Source organism: Nelumbo nucifera, chromosome 3 (genome assembly GCF_055504915.1).
Source record: "Nelumbo nucifera cultivar China Antique chromosome 3, China Antique-T2T, whole genome shotgun sequence".
NCBI lineage: Eukaryota > Viridiplantae > Streptophyta > Magnoliopsida > Proteales > Nelumbonaceae > Nelumbo > Nelumbo nucifera.
The window spans coordinates 31,932,889-31,947,786 of record NC_142651.1 but is presented as its reverse complement, the minus strand read 5'-3'; the positions used below and the strand labels follow the sequence as shown (position 1 = coordinate 31,947,786).

The 14,898-nt window shown below is 37.8% G+C and overlaps 1 protein-coding gene across 1 annotated transcript in view; it reads left to right on the top strand.

The window, feature by feature from the left end:
• The window catches only part of OVA2 (tRNA synthetase class I (I, L, M and V) family protein), a 102,797-nt gene that overhangs the window by 54,066 nt on the left and 33,833 nt on the right, over positions 1-14,898 (top strand). Inside the window, exons 14-15 of the mRNA XM_010250165.3 lie at positions 10,547-10,678; positions 12,876-13,004. Coding sequence (XP_010248467.1) covers positions 10,547-10,678; positions 12,876-13,004 — 261 coding nt within the window. The remainder of the gene's footprint in view (positions 1-10,546; positions 10,679-12,875; positions 13,005-14,898) is intronic.

Sequence of the window (14,898 nt, the reverse complement as noted above, 5' to 3'; positions counted from 1 at the left end):
GCACTTATTTCAGACCTACAGTTGAAACCCTAATTCTGCTCTCGCAGCAGTGGGCCCCACAGTAGTGATTTCAGAAAATAACATCTCAGATTGCTCTTCTAGAGGATAAAACCTTGACAGGCTGCCTGGTACTGTGCATGCCGATTGATTTCAGATCAGATTTGAGTTGATTTCTTGCATATACTGTGATAGTCGATTGATTTCAGATCAGATTTGGGTTGGATTCAGATCAGATTTCAGATCAGATTTGTGTTGGTTTTAGATCAGATTTCACTCTGTTTTCTGGTATAGTGGCCTAACAGTTTGTAGCCACTGATTCTTGAACAAAGATGGAGTTTAAGGGTCAGGGAGAAAGTAGTTTTGGAAACAACAGTTATTGTAGTGTATCTGAAACCGGGTTTCAAATTACAACTATGAGATTTGATGGGTCAAATTACTTGGAGTGGGCTCAATCAGCCATGATGGCTATTGGAGGAAGGGGAAAACTTGGTTACCTCTTGGGAGATGTGAAAGAACCTTCCAAGGAGGACCCAACATACAACAAGTGGGTTCAAGAGAACTATTTGGTTATGGCATGGCTGTGTAATTCTATGCAGCCACATATTAGCCGAAATTACGTATGGGCAAAGACAACCAAAGAGATATGGGATGTTGTGAAAGAAACCTATTCCCAACCCCTTAATGTTGCCAGAGCCTATGAACTGAAGTGTGAGGTGAACAACCTTAAACAAGGAGAGAAGCCAGATTTTTGTCTACTTCTCTACCTTGAAATCCTTGTGGCATGAGATTGACCATCTAGAGACCCTTGAGTGGGAGAGCCCCAAAGATGCACAGACTCACAGAAAGCAAGTCGAGACGAATTGGGTATTTGAGTTTCTGGCTGGTTTGAATTCAGAATATGATGTTGTGCGACAACAGATATTGACAAGAGATAGTGTGACCCTTTCTCAAGCATACTCCCTGGTGCATAGTGAAGAGACCAGGAGGAAAGTCATGATGCAGCCTCAACCCTCTTTCCCAACCCTGACAACTATTAAACCTAAGCCAGGGGGTGATCCAGAAAGGGACCGGAAGAAGGAAGATAAACGGGATCTGGTATGTGAACATTGCAAGAAACCCAAGCACACAAAAGATACTTGTTGGAAGCTACATCCTCACTTGGTCCCAGCAAAACTAAGAAATAAGAAGGGTAATGCTCATGTGGCCGTGAACACTGATTCAACATCCTCATCAGGCACATTTCTAGAGACTTTAGCCGCTGTTGGGGCTGCCGTCATATAGTTGGAAAAGGAAGTTGGGAGTTCAGCTCAGCCATCTCAGTCCCCATCAGCTCCTGCCACATCTGCATTTGCACATTCAGGTACTCGACCCTCAGCTTACCATGCTTCAGCTCCAGGTAATACTGACCACTGCTGGGTAATAGATTTAGGTGCATCCGACCATATGACTAGCTTGCCATCATTGTTCACTTCTTATCACTTGTCCTCTGGCCGAGATAGAGTATCCATTGCTGATGGCTCTCTTGTTCCCATTTCAGGCAAGGGGGACATCAAGCTATCGGATACTATCTCTTTATCTTCTATCTTGCATGTTCCTAAGCTTGATACTAACCTGCTTTCAGTTAGTAGTATTACCAAACACATGAACTGTTCAGTAACCTTTTTCCCTGACCGATGTGTTTTTCAGGACTTGGAGACGAGGAAGGTGATTGGGACTGGCCGTGAGACGAACGGGATCTATCTGCTTGGAGAGAGTTCTCGTCGGGAAGAGTCAGTGGATAAGAAGTCTTTTGTTTCCCAGTTTTTGAGTCCGGTTATGCTTTGGCATAATCGATTAGGTCATTTGTCTTTTAAGTATTTGAAGAGTCTGTTTCCTGCTTTATTTGAGTCTGTTGAGTTATCAAAGTTGAGGTGTGAGAGTTGTGAGTTTGCCAAACATTGTAGAACCTCTTATTCTTTAAGTAATAAAAGGAGTAATTCCTCTTTTGATATTGTGCATATTGATGTTTGGGGGCCATATCATATCTCTTCTATGTCTTGGCCCTGTTGAACCAAGACATGTCACTGAATATGAGTGTCCTTCAGGCAACTTGTGAACAAAGAAAAAAGTTGTTTCTTCCTAAGCTAGTAGCTCTAGAATTCAAATAATTGAGAATGTCAATGGTTTCAAAACAAAGCAGATGCCTTTTTAATTATTTCGGGGTGTCAATAACAAAGTGTAGGGTGCAGGCTATGCACTTTGCTCATATCATTGAGAAAATTTATAAAAAGGTGGCTGGCTGGAAGGGCCACTTGCTTTCTCATGGGGGGAAGGTTACTTTGATTAATATTCCTGCTAGCATGTCCCATTTACTTGTTCCTGTTGCTGTTCCAAAGATTGTTTTGAAGAAAATAGAAAGCATCTTCTCCAATATCCTTGGGTCTAGCTGTGAGGGGCATCACTAACACCATTTTGGTCTCTTGGACCCTAATTTCTGCTTTTTTTTAGGAGGGGGGGGGGTTTCAACATGAGAAGCTTGCTGGATGTCAGCCGGTGCCTTAGTTTTAAAGCACTATGGAGAATCTTGTTTGGAGACTATTCGGTGTTCATTTTTCTAGGCTAAGTATGTTCAACATGGACATCTTTATTTAGCCACTTGTGCTCCCAGCCCCACTAAGTTTTGGAGAAATGGCATGAATTTAAATGATAATATTATGAGTTGAATGAAGTGGTTGGTGGTAAAGGAAAAATCAGTTTTTGGCTTGATAAATGGCTCAATTGTGGCCTGCTAGGACCGAAAGTTTGGATATCTCCTTGCAGGTTCATGATGTTTTTATTGATCAAGGGGTTTTGCATCTTGATCAACTTGTGCCCTTGCTGGACCCTGACGTTGTTCACTGTATTAGCAGCTCAAACTTGTTCCTCTCTTCTAGAGATGACAAACCTGTTTGGCCTATCAATAGTGTTAGTCTTTTCCTGTTAAATCACTTGGAACTCTTTGAGAAGATCTTTTGATAGAGTTGATTGGCAGCATTGGATTTGGGATAAATAGTTACCAACTAAAATCAGCTTCTTTAGATGGAGAGTTTTTAAAAAGAGGCTGCAAGTGGATTGGCATCCCCTTAGCTTCTAGATGCAACTTCTGCCAGTAACCTCATGTTGAAAATATTAAGCGCTAATTACTTAAATATACCCTGTGGTTTCACTAAACTACTCAAATACACCCTATGGTTTCCAAAACTACTTTAGTATACCCTGTGGGGTGGCCCCACTTGACATAAATAGTCCTTCTGTTAGTGAAATGTTTTGAACTGTTTACATGTGATATCACGTGCATCTTATATGTTTTAAAATTTCAGTTTTTCCTCCTCTTTCGAGAATTCTCAAGAAATGACATGATACGATCCTGGACTGAAGTGACACAAACAGTTAGACATGCAGAAAGTGTAAGAATGGTTTGGAAACCTCCATCTTTCAATAAACCGAAGCTTAACTTTGATGGTAGCTCATTGGGTAATCCAGGAAGGGCAGGAATATGAGGTGTTTTTAGAAACCATGAAGGAGTGGTGGTGGCATTATTTTAAGGACCAATTGGCTTTGGAGATTCAGTACAAGCTGAAGTGTTGGCTCTCTTACAAGGATTATGACTTGCTGTACAAGTTTGAGTAAGGGAATTAGAAGTGGAAGGAGATTCTCAATTAGTCATATCTTGGTCCAAGAATATCAGATCAGCTCCATGGAAATACAGACATGCTTTTAGGGAGATTGACACTTTGGCAAAGAGATTCAATTCCACTTTTGGGTGGATAAGAAGGTCTGCAAATGGAATGGCAGATGTATTGGCAAAGGAAAGAACTGATAGAGATGGCTTGTTTTGGCCTAAGTTGTAATCTAATGTTCTTTGGGATGCTGGGAACTTATCAGCCTTTTTGGGAATTCTTTTTAACTGTATTTTGATAAGCTCCAGGGGATGACATCCATGTCATCATTTGTACTGCTACAGCTTTCTTTAAATCTAAAAAATTAATCTCTTCTGCTGATAAAAAAAATCAGTTTTGTCCCCACTCTGTTCTATCTCCATTGTCTTGCTTGGTGGCCGGAAAGCAGAGGAGGTGACCCAATCAGCACACAGCTGCAGCGATAAAGGTCAAGGCATGAGGGTTACAGTTTTGCAAACTGTATGAAAGATGATGCTTGGATTGGATCTTGATTCTAAAGCATGAGTCTTGGCATTGAGAGAGCCAGAGCCTGGAGGTTAGTCTTGCGGATAAAATGTTGTTACAGCTGCAGCAAGGAAGCAATTCAATTCAAGGGGCTTGGTAAAAAGTGGCTAATAGAATTAGAGTTATGCAATTGGGAAAGAAATTAAAGAGTTTGAAAGTTTCACGTGCATAAATTGTTGAGTGCTTGAATATGTTTGATATATTATGTTTAGTTTTATTTTTACATTTTCAATTTGCATATGCTTTATGTGTTATGCTTATGCATTTTAATTTGATGCAAAAGGATTTCTACAACATTTAGTTTAAAATTTAAGTATGTGTGTTTTTTTAATTAACATTATTTTTAACATTTTTAGTATTTGTTTTTACATTTTTATGCATTTTTTTTGATTATTTTAAAATTTTGTACCTTGCTTTATAAAGGTGCATGCCTTACGTTGTGCCTTGCGTGCAAAAAGCTCCTTGTGCTTTTAAAACACTGACCTGCTGAGTGCTGAAACCATGGAGTCAGCCAATGCTCTTGTTACTGAAGAAGGTGATTGTTTGCAGGTCATATGTTTTAAGGAAGATCATGCTGTAACCCTCTGTTTTCAGTTTATGCGGCTGAAACAGTTTTACTGTACACAGATGGCCCTCATATAGCAGCAAAAGAACCACCGAATCAATGGATTGTTTGGTAGATTGTTGCCAAATTTATTTCTGAAAATGTGTAGTTGATTAGGAGTAAAGAATTTCAACACTCAATTGATGCAGACCAGGAAGACATAGCTCAAGCGTTAATCAACTTGGTTGATGTGAGTGTTTTGATATTGGGGTTCAGTCTGAATATTAGTCTATTGCAAATGGGTTCAATAGGCAGTTCAGCTCAACCAAAATCTGTTTTATGCAGAACTTCTTCACTGATACACTTTTGTATTAATACTGGTTATCCTGTTTTAGTACTGATAATAGGAGCCTGGCATGACAGAAATTATTACCACTTTGAGTTGTTGGCTGTAAAAGTTCAGCACGTCACTTCAAGATAAACTAAATTTTTTGCATGTTGTCTGTAAAAAAGATGTTTGGATTGGACACAGAATGGGAATTGGATTCACACCTCTATACGGATCATTTGCTTGAAATGGATTAATTTATTGTTCTCTTGGCAGTTTATGCAGATTGTTGTAGTGGGTTTGGATGTTTTAGTGCAAAGCCAGCTTCTACTGAGATTCAGAGAAGAAAAGAGAAAGCTTTGTTTCTGTAATCTGCACCTCAGAGTTAAGACTAGGCTTTGTTTATCACTGAGTTATTGTCATTGATTTTTGTATATGTTACTTATATCTTTCTTTTCTGTTTTATCTTCCAGATTTTTCATGGTTCAAAGGAGGTTTTCAATTGCTTTGTAGCTTTGTATCTAATGAGTTGAAAGCATCTATTATGAAGCTTGAAGTTGGAAGGAACACTAAGAAGAAAAAGTTGAGTGAGGCAGAGAGACTGAGTTGGACATTGTAGGTGACAAAGAGTTCAGTGGAAGACGGGAGAGAAGAAGCGGAAGGAAGTAGAAGGGGAAAGTTTATTCTGATCTCAATGAATATACAGGACTGGGGAGTGCAAGGAAGAGAGTGGTAATAAAGGAGATGCTTAGGAAAGAAAATCCTGACATAGTCCTATTGCAGGAAACAAAGTTGGCAGAATTTGACAATGTAGATGGGCTAGAAGTTTGTGCAAGGCGAAAGGGATAAGTTGGGCTTGGGCCCCATCTTGGGGAGCTTCAGGAGGTATAATTACTCTTTGGAAAACAGAGGTGGTGGAGGGAGGTATAATTAATTGGTAAATTCACAGTCTTTATTAAGTTTCAACAAATTTAGGATGGTTATGAGTGGGTGCTAACCAATATTTATGGACCTAATGGGTAGAGAAAGGAATGAAATGTGGGAAGAACTTAGTGATATTAGAGGATTGTGGTAGGGACTATGGTGTATTGGTGGGGACTTCAATGTAGTTAGATTCACTAAGGAGACAAATAATCCGAGGCAAAGGATCACTACAAGCGTGAGGAGGTTTAATCACTTCATCAATTCTTTTGAGCTCAAGGATTTGCGTCTCCTCCAATAATAACTTCACTTGGTCTAATGTCCAATCTACCCCTTTTTGCTCCAGCCCTTATAAATTTCTCTTTTTGGTGGACTGGGAGGAGCATTGGGGTGGGTTATCCTCTAGGACTTTACCTAGGGTAACCTTGGATCACTGGCCAATTTCCCTATTTATGGAGAAGTTGAAAAGTCTAGGTCCCGTCCCTTTCAGATTTGAAAACAAGTGGCTAAATGACCTGGGTTTTTATCAAAATGTGAGGGGGTGGTGGGAAGGAGAAAGGCCTAGGGTGAATTGGAAAGGGATATTTTTCCATAGGAAGCTAAAGGCCTTGAAGACTAAGATCAAGGATTGGAATTTAGAGCAGTTTGGGAGACTTGAAGCAAGAAATCAGGAGGTAGTGTGTCAAATTGAAGGGGTGAACTCTAAGGAAATTTGGGGCTTCTTGGAGGGAAGTGATAGAGAATTAAGGTGGGCCTTGAAGGGACAGTTGGAAGACATTTTGTTGAAAGAGGAGATTAGTTGGAGGAAAAAATCAAGGGTAAAATGGTTTCATGAGGGCGACAAGAATACATGATTCTTTCATGTAATGGTCAATGCTAGAAGAAGGAAGAACTTTATTTCTAAATTGGAGATAGGGGGTGCAGTCATCACTGTACAGGGTGAGATTGCACAAGCCTTTGTGGAGCATTTTAAGTTGATCTAGAGAAGACCTCTAGTTGAAACCTTGTGGATTGAGGGTTTGGATTGACATACATGTTAGGAGACCAAAAAGTTTGGTTGGAATGACCTTTCGAGGCGGAGGAGATTAGGAGAGCAGTGTTTTGCTATGGATAGAGCCAAAGCTCTAGGGCCAGATGGGTTTACTATGGCATTCTATCAAGACTGTTGTGATTTTTTAAAAGATGATTTGTTGGAGGTTTTTGGGGAGCTAACCATCCCAAAGATTTCAGACCTATCGGCATGGGGAATAGCTTGTATAAAATCTTAGTGTAAGTCTTATCTAAGGATTTAGGAAGTTCTCCCCTCCTTGGTGGCTCCCAACCAAGGGGCCTTTGTGCAAAATAGGCAAATCCCAGATCGGATTTTAATTGCCAATGAGTTTGTTGAGGACTTGAGGAGATCTAGGAAGAAGGATATACTTTGCAAATTGGATTTGGAAAAAGCTATGATTTGATTTAGTTGATTGGACATTTCGAATTGAGGTTATGAGTCGTTGTAGATTTGGAGAGAGATGGTGCAAGTGGATACGGGGATGTTTAAGTACTCGTCACTACTCAATATTAGTAAATGGCACAGTGGTAGATTTCTTTCCAGCCAAGCATAGGATAAGACAAGGAGATCCCCTTTCCTCCTTTCTATGCACACTTATAGTGGATGTTTTGAGTTAAATCCAATTGAGGGCAGATTTGAGAAGGCTAGTGTGAGGTTAGAGCGTGGGGAGAGATGTACCCATTACCCATTTACAATTTGCAGATGATACTATTCTTTTTTGTGTGAAGGAGATGATCTAGAATGGGTAAGGAAGCTAAAGCTTTTGGTGCAGCTGTTTGAAGGGATGTCAAATTTAATCATAAATTTTGAAAAGTGCTGTTTAGCTAGGATAAATATGGGGTGTTGGTTGAGTGTGCATATATTTTAGGTTGCAGTGTTTTGTCGTGGCCTTTGACCTATTTCGGGTTATTAGAGACAGATGTCCTTTCTTCCAAGGGATAAGCTGGGATGTTGTGTGTAGAGATAAGAAAGCAGGGGGGTTTGGGTTTAGGGAATGTAACAGCTTTGTTAGGGAAGTGGCTTTGAAGATTGATTGCCTTAGGATAGGACAAACTGTGGACAGAGGTGGTAGGGACAATGGATGTGATACTGGTGTAATGCCTAGGGCAAACCGAACCGCACCTTGGAAGGCCATTAGTGCATTTTACCTCTGTTTCCTTTATCAGATACAACCTTTGTAATGGTAACAATGTTAAATTTAAATGGCTGACTAAGGACATTGAAGTTCAATGCAAATGGGTAAAGAGAAGTGCAAATTCATTTGCAGATGGCTTAGCTAGGCAAGGGGTGAATAGGAGTTCTGTTTTTTGGGCTCATTGTAATTGTTCTTATTATTTTGATGTTTGACTGTTCTGGGGATCTAAGATATTTTAGCTCCTCTCCTCTGTAATTTTATTCTTAATTAATGAATCTTCTGTCATTGATAAAAAAAAAATCTAAGTTCCTTGTTCAATCTCCATTTTCAAATAATGGGGTTGGGATTTGGGTTTCCAGAGGGGTATTAGAGACTCTGAGCTTCAGTGTGTACTTAGCCTATTACAACTATTGGAAGGAGTCTTCCTAGAACCTTTAGGACCTGATAGCTGAATGTGGACCTGTACCCCATTTGGGTCTTTCTCATGTACCTCCTTCAAAACCTTGTTACAGCCCTCCACTAGTGGGTCTGCCTCCTTTTCTAGTGAAAGAGGTGTGATGCAAAGCTATTCCACCAAGGATTGCTGCCTTTTGTTGGGAAGTTGTACATGGAAAGGTTAACACCCTTGATCTACTTTAAAGAAAGCAGTTGAATTGGTGTTTATCCCCTCATTGGTGTGTGTTGTGTAAGGCTGATGGTGAGAGTTGCTTTCACCTATTTTATTTCTTGTTCCTTTATTACTTCTATTTAGGATTGGTGCTTTTCTCTCTTTGGGTGCAGGCGGAATCCTCCGGCGGATGTTCAAAGCCCATTTGATATAACTATGTTTGGCTGGTCAACAAAAGTGAAAACTTAATGTGGAGATGCATAAGAGCTGCTGTTCTGTGGACAGTTTGGGAAGAAAGGAGTGCAAGATTTTTTTTTTTAAGAAAAAGAAAGATATAAAGATGGCATCATTGAAAAATTCGAGATAAAAGTGGTGCATTAGCTGAAGTCCTTGGTAGCCTTCTCTCATGTGTCAACTGATTTACTAAGAAGTTGGAAGGAAGTGGTGGACTCTGGTCATCAATCATCTTTGGTCTCCACCGATTAGAGGATTTGTTAAGCTTAATTTTGATGGTAGTAGTTTGTGGAATACTGGACCATCATGTATTGGAGGTGTATTTAGAGACGAGGAAGGTAAAATCTTTGCTATGTTCTATGGGCCAGTTGGGGAGGGAGACTCCCTGAGAGCAGAAGTGTTGGAAGTAGTGGAAGGTATTCGAAGGGAAAAGTTGATGAACATTCACAAGCCATTTGTGGAGGGAGATTCAAAATTGGTAATTAGCTGGTAAAAAGATGGGGGGGGGATGAAAATGTGGCTCTTCAATAATGAGAGGAACTAAATTAGGTGGGTAACCAGAGAGATGGATTTTTTTGGGGGAGATATTCTCTGTTCCAGGCACAATTATAAGGGAATTCGATTTGTTCATGGAGAGATAAGAGGTTTTATCTCTCAAGGACTTTGTCTGCATTTTTATGTGCTATACATTTTCTTCATATTTTAATTAATAAAATGTTTGAGTTATTGATAAAAAAGTGCATATTTTGAAAATTCTGTTTATCTCAATGGTTAAATTCTTTAATGAGATATAGCTAAATGGATTTGGAAACTACAGGGTATATTTAACTAGTTTAGTGAAAGCATTGGGTATATTTAAGTGATTAACCCAAATATTTTTCATCTGCTAAATATTGGATGACTTGCTTGCAAGTTATGGACTCATTTCAGCAGGGACTTCGGAGTTGATTTTGTTGAAGCTGACTCAATAGTCAATATAGAGGAGGTTACACAAATGGCACCATGTGGCCAACTCTGCCAAGAACCAATGGAAGGAGTGAAGTTAGAGAAGGATGGAAGGGTGTTTTAAATGGCTCAATTAGGGGTAGGGTTTTTACATCCCTCTTCTTAGGCCTTTTTGCCCATGGTGGCTGATCCTCTATTGAGAGTTAAGTTTGGAGTTAAAAAAAGAATTGTTCTCAATTCTTTTGAGGCTTTTTTGTTGCACTTGTTATGTTCATCTTTTTGGTTATCTAAGGTCAAAGTTTGTTACTGAGGCTGTTAAATGTTTTTATTTTGTAAAAAGTCAAAAGGGTTTTGCTGTTCTCTTCCTGCAATTGGGGGATTGTTTTGTGTCTATGGTTGTTGCTTTCTTTGATTCTATTTTATATTTTTCTACATTTGACTTGTCATACAGATATATTTTTTGAAATGCTGGTGAGTATATCCCATTTCTAAGTTTCTATCGGAGTATGATGCTGTGATTGGCCATATTCTTTTGTTGGAACATTTCATTAACGCTGGCTGAGTTTTTTCTTAATGTAGATTTAATAGCCAAAAAGGGGAGTGATGTGTGGTGGTACATGACAGTGGAAGAGCTACTTCCAGATAAATATCGCAGTATGGCATCGGAATATCAAAAGGGAACTGATACGATGGATGTGTGGTTTGACTCAGGTATTTATATATGAACTAATTAGTAGTCTCTGATTTTTCTTGTAGATGTGCTGATTTTAGTGTCCTTTTGATTTCCTCCTTAACAAGCATTGAGTAGGCCTTTTTCTTTTATGAAGCACTATTGACATTAAACTTGATTGGGGGGGGGGGGTATTTGTCTTTAGACAATTACATCTTTGCTATTTTCTAGGTATGTCAACTTATTAGTAAATGTGCACCCAAACTATCACTCTATAAAACAAGAATTACACATTTCAGTGGACATATAATAGTTTCGAATAATTTTTATGCAGGGGAATGCTGGCATTTAGGATTAAGTAGAAATAATTCTAGGAATGGGAAGTTCAGGGGTGAAGCATGAAAAATAGCTGGCCAAACTGTGCGATGGTATCACTGAGTTAGGACATAAGCAATACAAAAATCTAAGATGAATCACAGCTTTTTGGGTTATTCTAGTACTCTAGGCGGAGGTCTTGGATGTGATTGGAAGTTTTTCTGCTTTCATTACATCCAAAGTGTAGTGGTACTGGATGTATTACTATGCCCTTTAAACAACCTATTGTTCCTCTCCTCCTAGATTGACAATAGAAATGCCCCTCTTGTTGCTCTCCACATCAACTTTCCTCTTCTTTTAGGCATAGGTATAAAACCTGGGCTGAAGAGATCCTATTTGTAGCCAAAAGTAGAGTGGAAGTACATCCAAACGTTAGAAATAAATGAATAGGAGATTAGTAGATGGGGAATAGTCTCACCTTTATAATTTCATTTTGGGAAGATGATGTCAATATGGAAGGGCGATGAAGATAATGGTGAATTAAGTAGTCCCCTGTCTGAATCTCTATTTGTCCTTATTTTTATGAATGTGCAATGAAATCTAATGCATATATCTATTACAAGTTGGCAACAATTCAATAGCATAATCATGGTTTGCAATTTCAACAGTGGACATTTCATCAACTAGAGATGGGAGAATTTTTTGGGATAGTTTGCTAATTTTTCTATGATATTTGTAAAATCTAAAAAAAGGCAATTTTGTAAAAATTTGAAATTAGTTAATAAAACTTCAAGGAGTTGTTAGAAGCACAATTATGCATTAAGCCTTGAAAAACCATAGCAAACAACTATAAAAATCAAATAAGAGTAGATTAGGAGACCTACATAGGTATCTTTCTCTTTGTGTTGCTTTATGTCTGTTAGCCATCTTTTCATTTTGTATGTCATTTTTTTCCATTTTAGCCTTTTGCTTTTTTGCTACTATACGTTTTAACCAGACTGAGAATCCTCTTTTGTTGTATGCCTTTTTTTTTTCTTTTGATATATACTGACCTAGTAAGTGTATTATATCAAAATAGTAATCAATCTTCTAATCCCCAAATCCCCATTTTTTTTTTCATTTAGGAAAATGTTCTTAAAAAATTATGAAGATTTTTGTGATATATCAGAAAGTTCCAAAGTATTGTAAAAATTTAAACCTTGAATGTATAGTCTATCAATGAAATCTAAAATATAGCCAACTTATCAAAAACATGTTGGCGATATTAGGAAATTTTTTTTTGGAAAATTTCATGTGGCCATATAGCAAAATAAGGAGATTTCGAAGAAATTTCTGTGTATCTCACCGATATTGCAAACCATCAGAATAACATTGGTAACTAGATTGTAACCTCTATGCTACCTTCTGGCAACTTTGTTCAACCTCTACATTACGAGTCCTTAATTGAGGGATGTGTAATAATTAAAGCATGGATGCATTACTGTTTTGAATACCTTTTGAGATTCTCCGTTTGCTGAAGCTCATTTAGTACAACCTTATTATCCATATATTTAGAAATATTTTTTGTGTAATTGTTGTTCTTTTACTCTAAATTTGCATTACTTGTCTGGAAGCCTTAAGGCTGTGTTTGGTTTGAATGAAAAGGTTGGGAAATGTAGGGAAACCTGTACAATTGAGGCTGTGTTTGGTTTGTACCGGTTTCCCTACTTCCCTTCCTTTCTCTACCTTTTTCTTTCAAATCAAAACAGCCTAATCTGATAAATTCAGCTTCTATTCCATGATTGCAGTTGCGTTTTGTCGTTTCTGCATGCTGCATTCCTTACAAATATATGTTATACTGTTGATTCCAATAGCTTGACAGTCATGTAAATATGGTTCTTTCTTGCATCTGATATCATTCAATTCCTTTATTTTTTGTTTTAGGCTCTTCTTGGGCTGCTGTACTGGCAAAAAGAGACGGGCTTAGCTGCCCTGCAGATTTATATCTTGAAGGTACAGATCAGCATCGTGGATGGTTTCAAAGTTCTTTGTTAACAAGTATTGCAACAAGAGGTAATGGGCATTTCTAATGTCTTTAACATCTCCAACAATTTTGAGATTTGACATTCTTGGACATGCCTTCAACAACTTTGTAATCTGCGAATGTTAGCAATTATAGGCAAAAGAAGAATTCCTATTTCATTTATGACCTTTTATTTCCTTGATGTTTCGGTTAGATTCATTTCTACTTTTATGTGTATGCTTAGATTGAGACATGGTTTGGAATTTTGATATTAGTGGACGCTTCTCATGCAGAAACAAGAAATTTTGGAAATATTTGTCTAATTTCACTAAGTTATTTGGAAAATCTAAAGGAGTTAGGGTTAAATTACTATTAATTTGGAATTAGTTAGTGAAACTTTATTGATTCTTAGAAGCATAACTTTACATTTAAGATCTAAAAAACTATTGTAATCAACTGCAGATATTGGATAAGAGAAGCTTAAAGGCTTAAATGGGTATCTCTCTGTCTCTCATTTAGTCTTTAGCCATCTTGTCTTTTATATTTATGTTGTTCATTTGCCATTTTGATTTCCTTATTTTTTGTTATAGGAGAAAATAAAAATGGTAGAAAATAGAACTATTAAAGATTATGAAGGTTTAGTGGCAGGAACCAGAAGAGAAAAGAGACCAGAATAAAAGAAGAGTGAGAAGAAAAAGAAGGGTTTGGAAGAAAGTATTGTGGTTGTCTACCAGCTCCCAATCTTGTTTTATTAGATCTAACTACTAATTAATGAGTATTTATAAGAATACCCCTAATAGGGTGGCTATTCATATAAGCACAGAAAATAGGATGTAGGACCATTGTAACCATGGTCCAATAACTAAAATAAAAAGAACACAGGTTGCTGGCCCAACAACTCAACACTCCCCCTCAAGCTGAGCATTGATGTCAATCATGTCCAGTTTGCTTACATACTACTGTAGCTTAGGCTTTAGAACCCCCTTGGTTAGAACATTAGCCAACTGTTAATTAATGAGTATTTATAAGAATACCCCTAATAGGGTGGCTATTCATATAAGCACAGAAAATAGGATGTAGGACCATTGTAACCATGGTCCAATAACTAAAATAAAAAGAACACAGGTTGCTGGCCCAACAACTCAACACTCCCCCTCAAGCTGAGCATTGATGTCAATCATGTCCAGTTTGCTTACATACTACTGTAGCTTAGGCTTTAGAACCCCCTTGGTTAGAACATTAGCCAACTGTTCTTTAGATGCAACATGCAAGAAATGGTAGGCAAACTTCTCCAGATGTGGCTCTTCCTGTATGAAATGTCTATCCACTTTAATATGCTTTGTATGTTGGATAGGATTATGGCTATGTTAATAGTTGCTTGATTATCACAATACAACATTATCAAATTATTATAGACCAATGGTACGAGTACATTCAAAAATAAGATTGAAGTGTTGGTATGTGACCATTGTAGGAGACCTGTAGAAAAGGTCGAAAATAATATTTTTAGTGGGTGTTTATTGCTGTTTTCTCTTTTTCCTTTGTTTATTAGTTATGGGCTTTTTCTCTGTGGGCTGGCCCACTTTCTTATTTGTTTATTATGGTTATAATAATAAACAATGAGGGGCAGCATTGTAATCTGCTCATTAATATCTTAAAGTATAAAAGAAATTGGGGACTCGATGTTGATGATATTGTGGTGAAGTGATTCAGATGGTATTGCTCATCTTAAGTAATTACTAGCCGATGAATTTGAAATTAAGGATCTTGGTGTGTTACGATAACATTCTTTGAAGTGAGATATCTAACTTTCTTCAAAGAGAGAGAGAGAGGGAGGGTCTTCGATTTTTTAATAAGCCATATAAATATTTCATGTTGCTGATCCAAAATGAAATGATGTCATTTGATATTTGTTAATAGTACGACAGTTAGTACAGTAATATA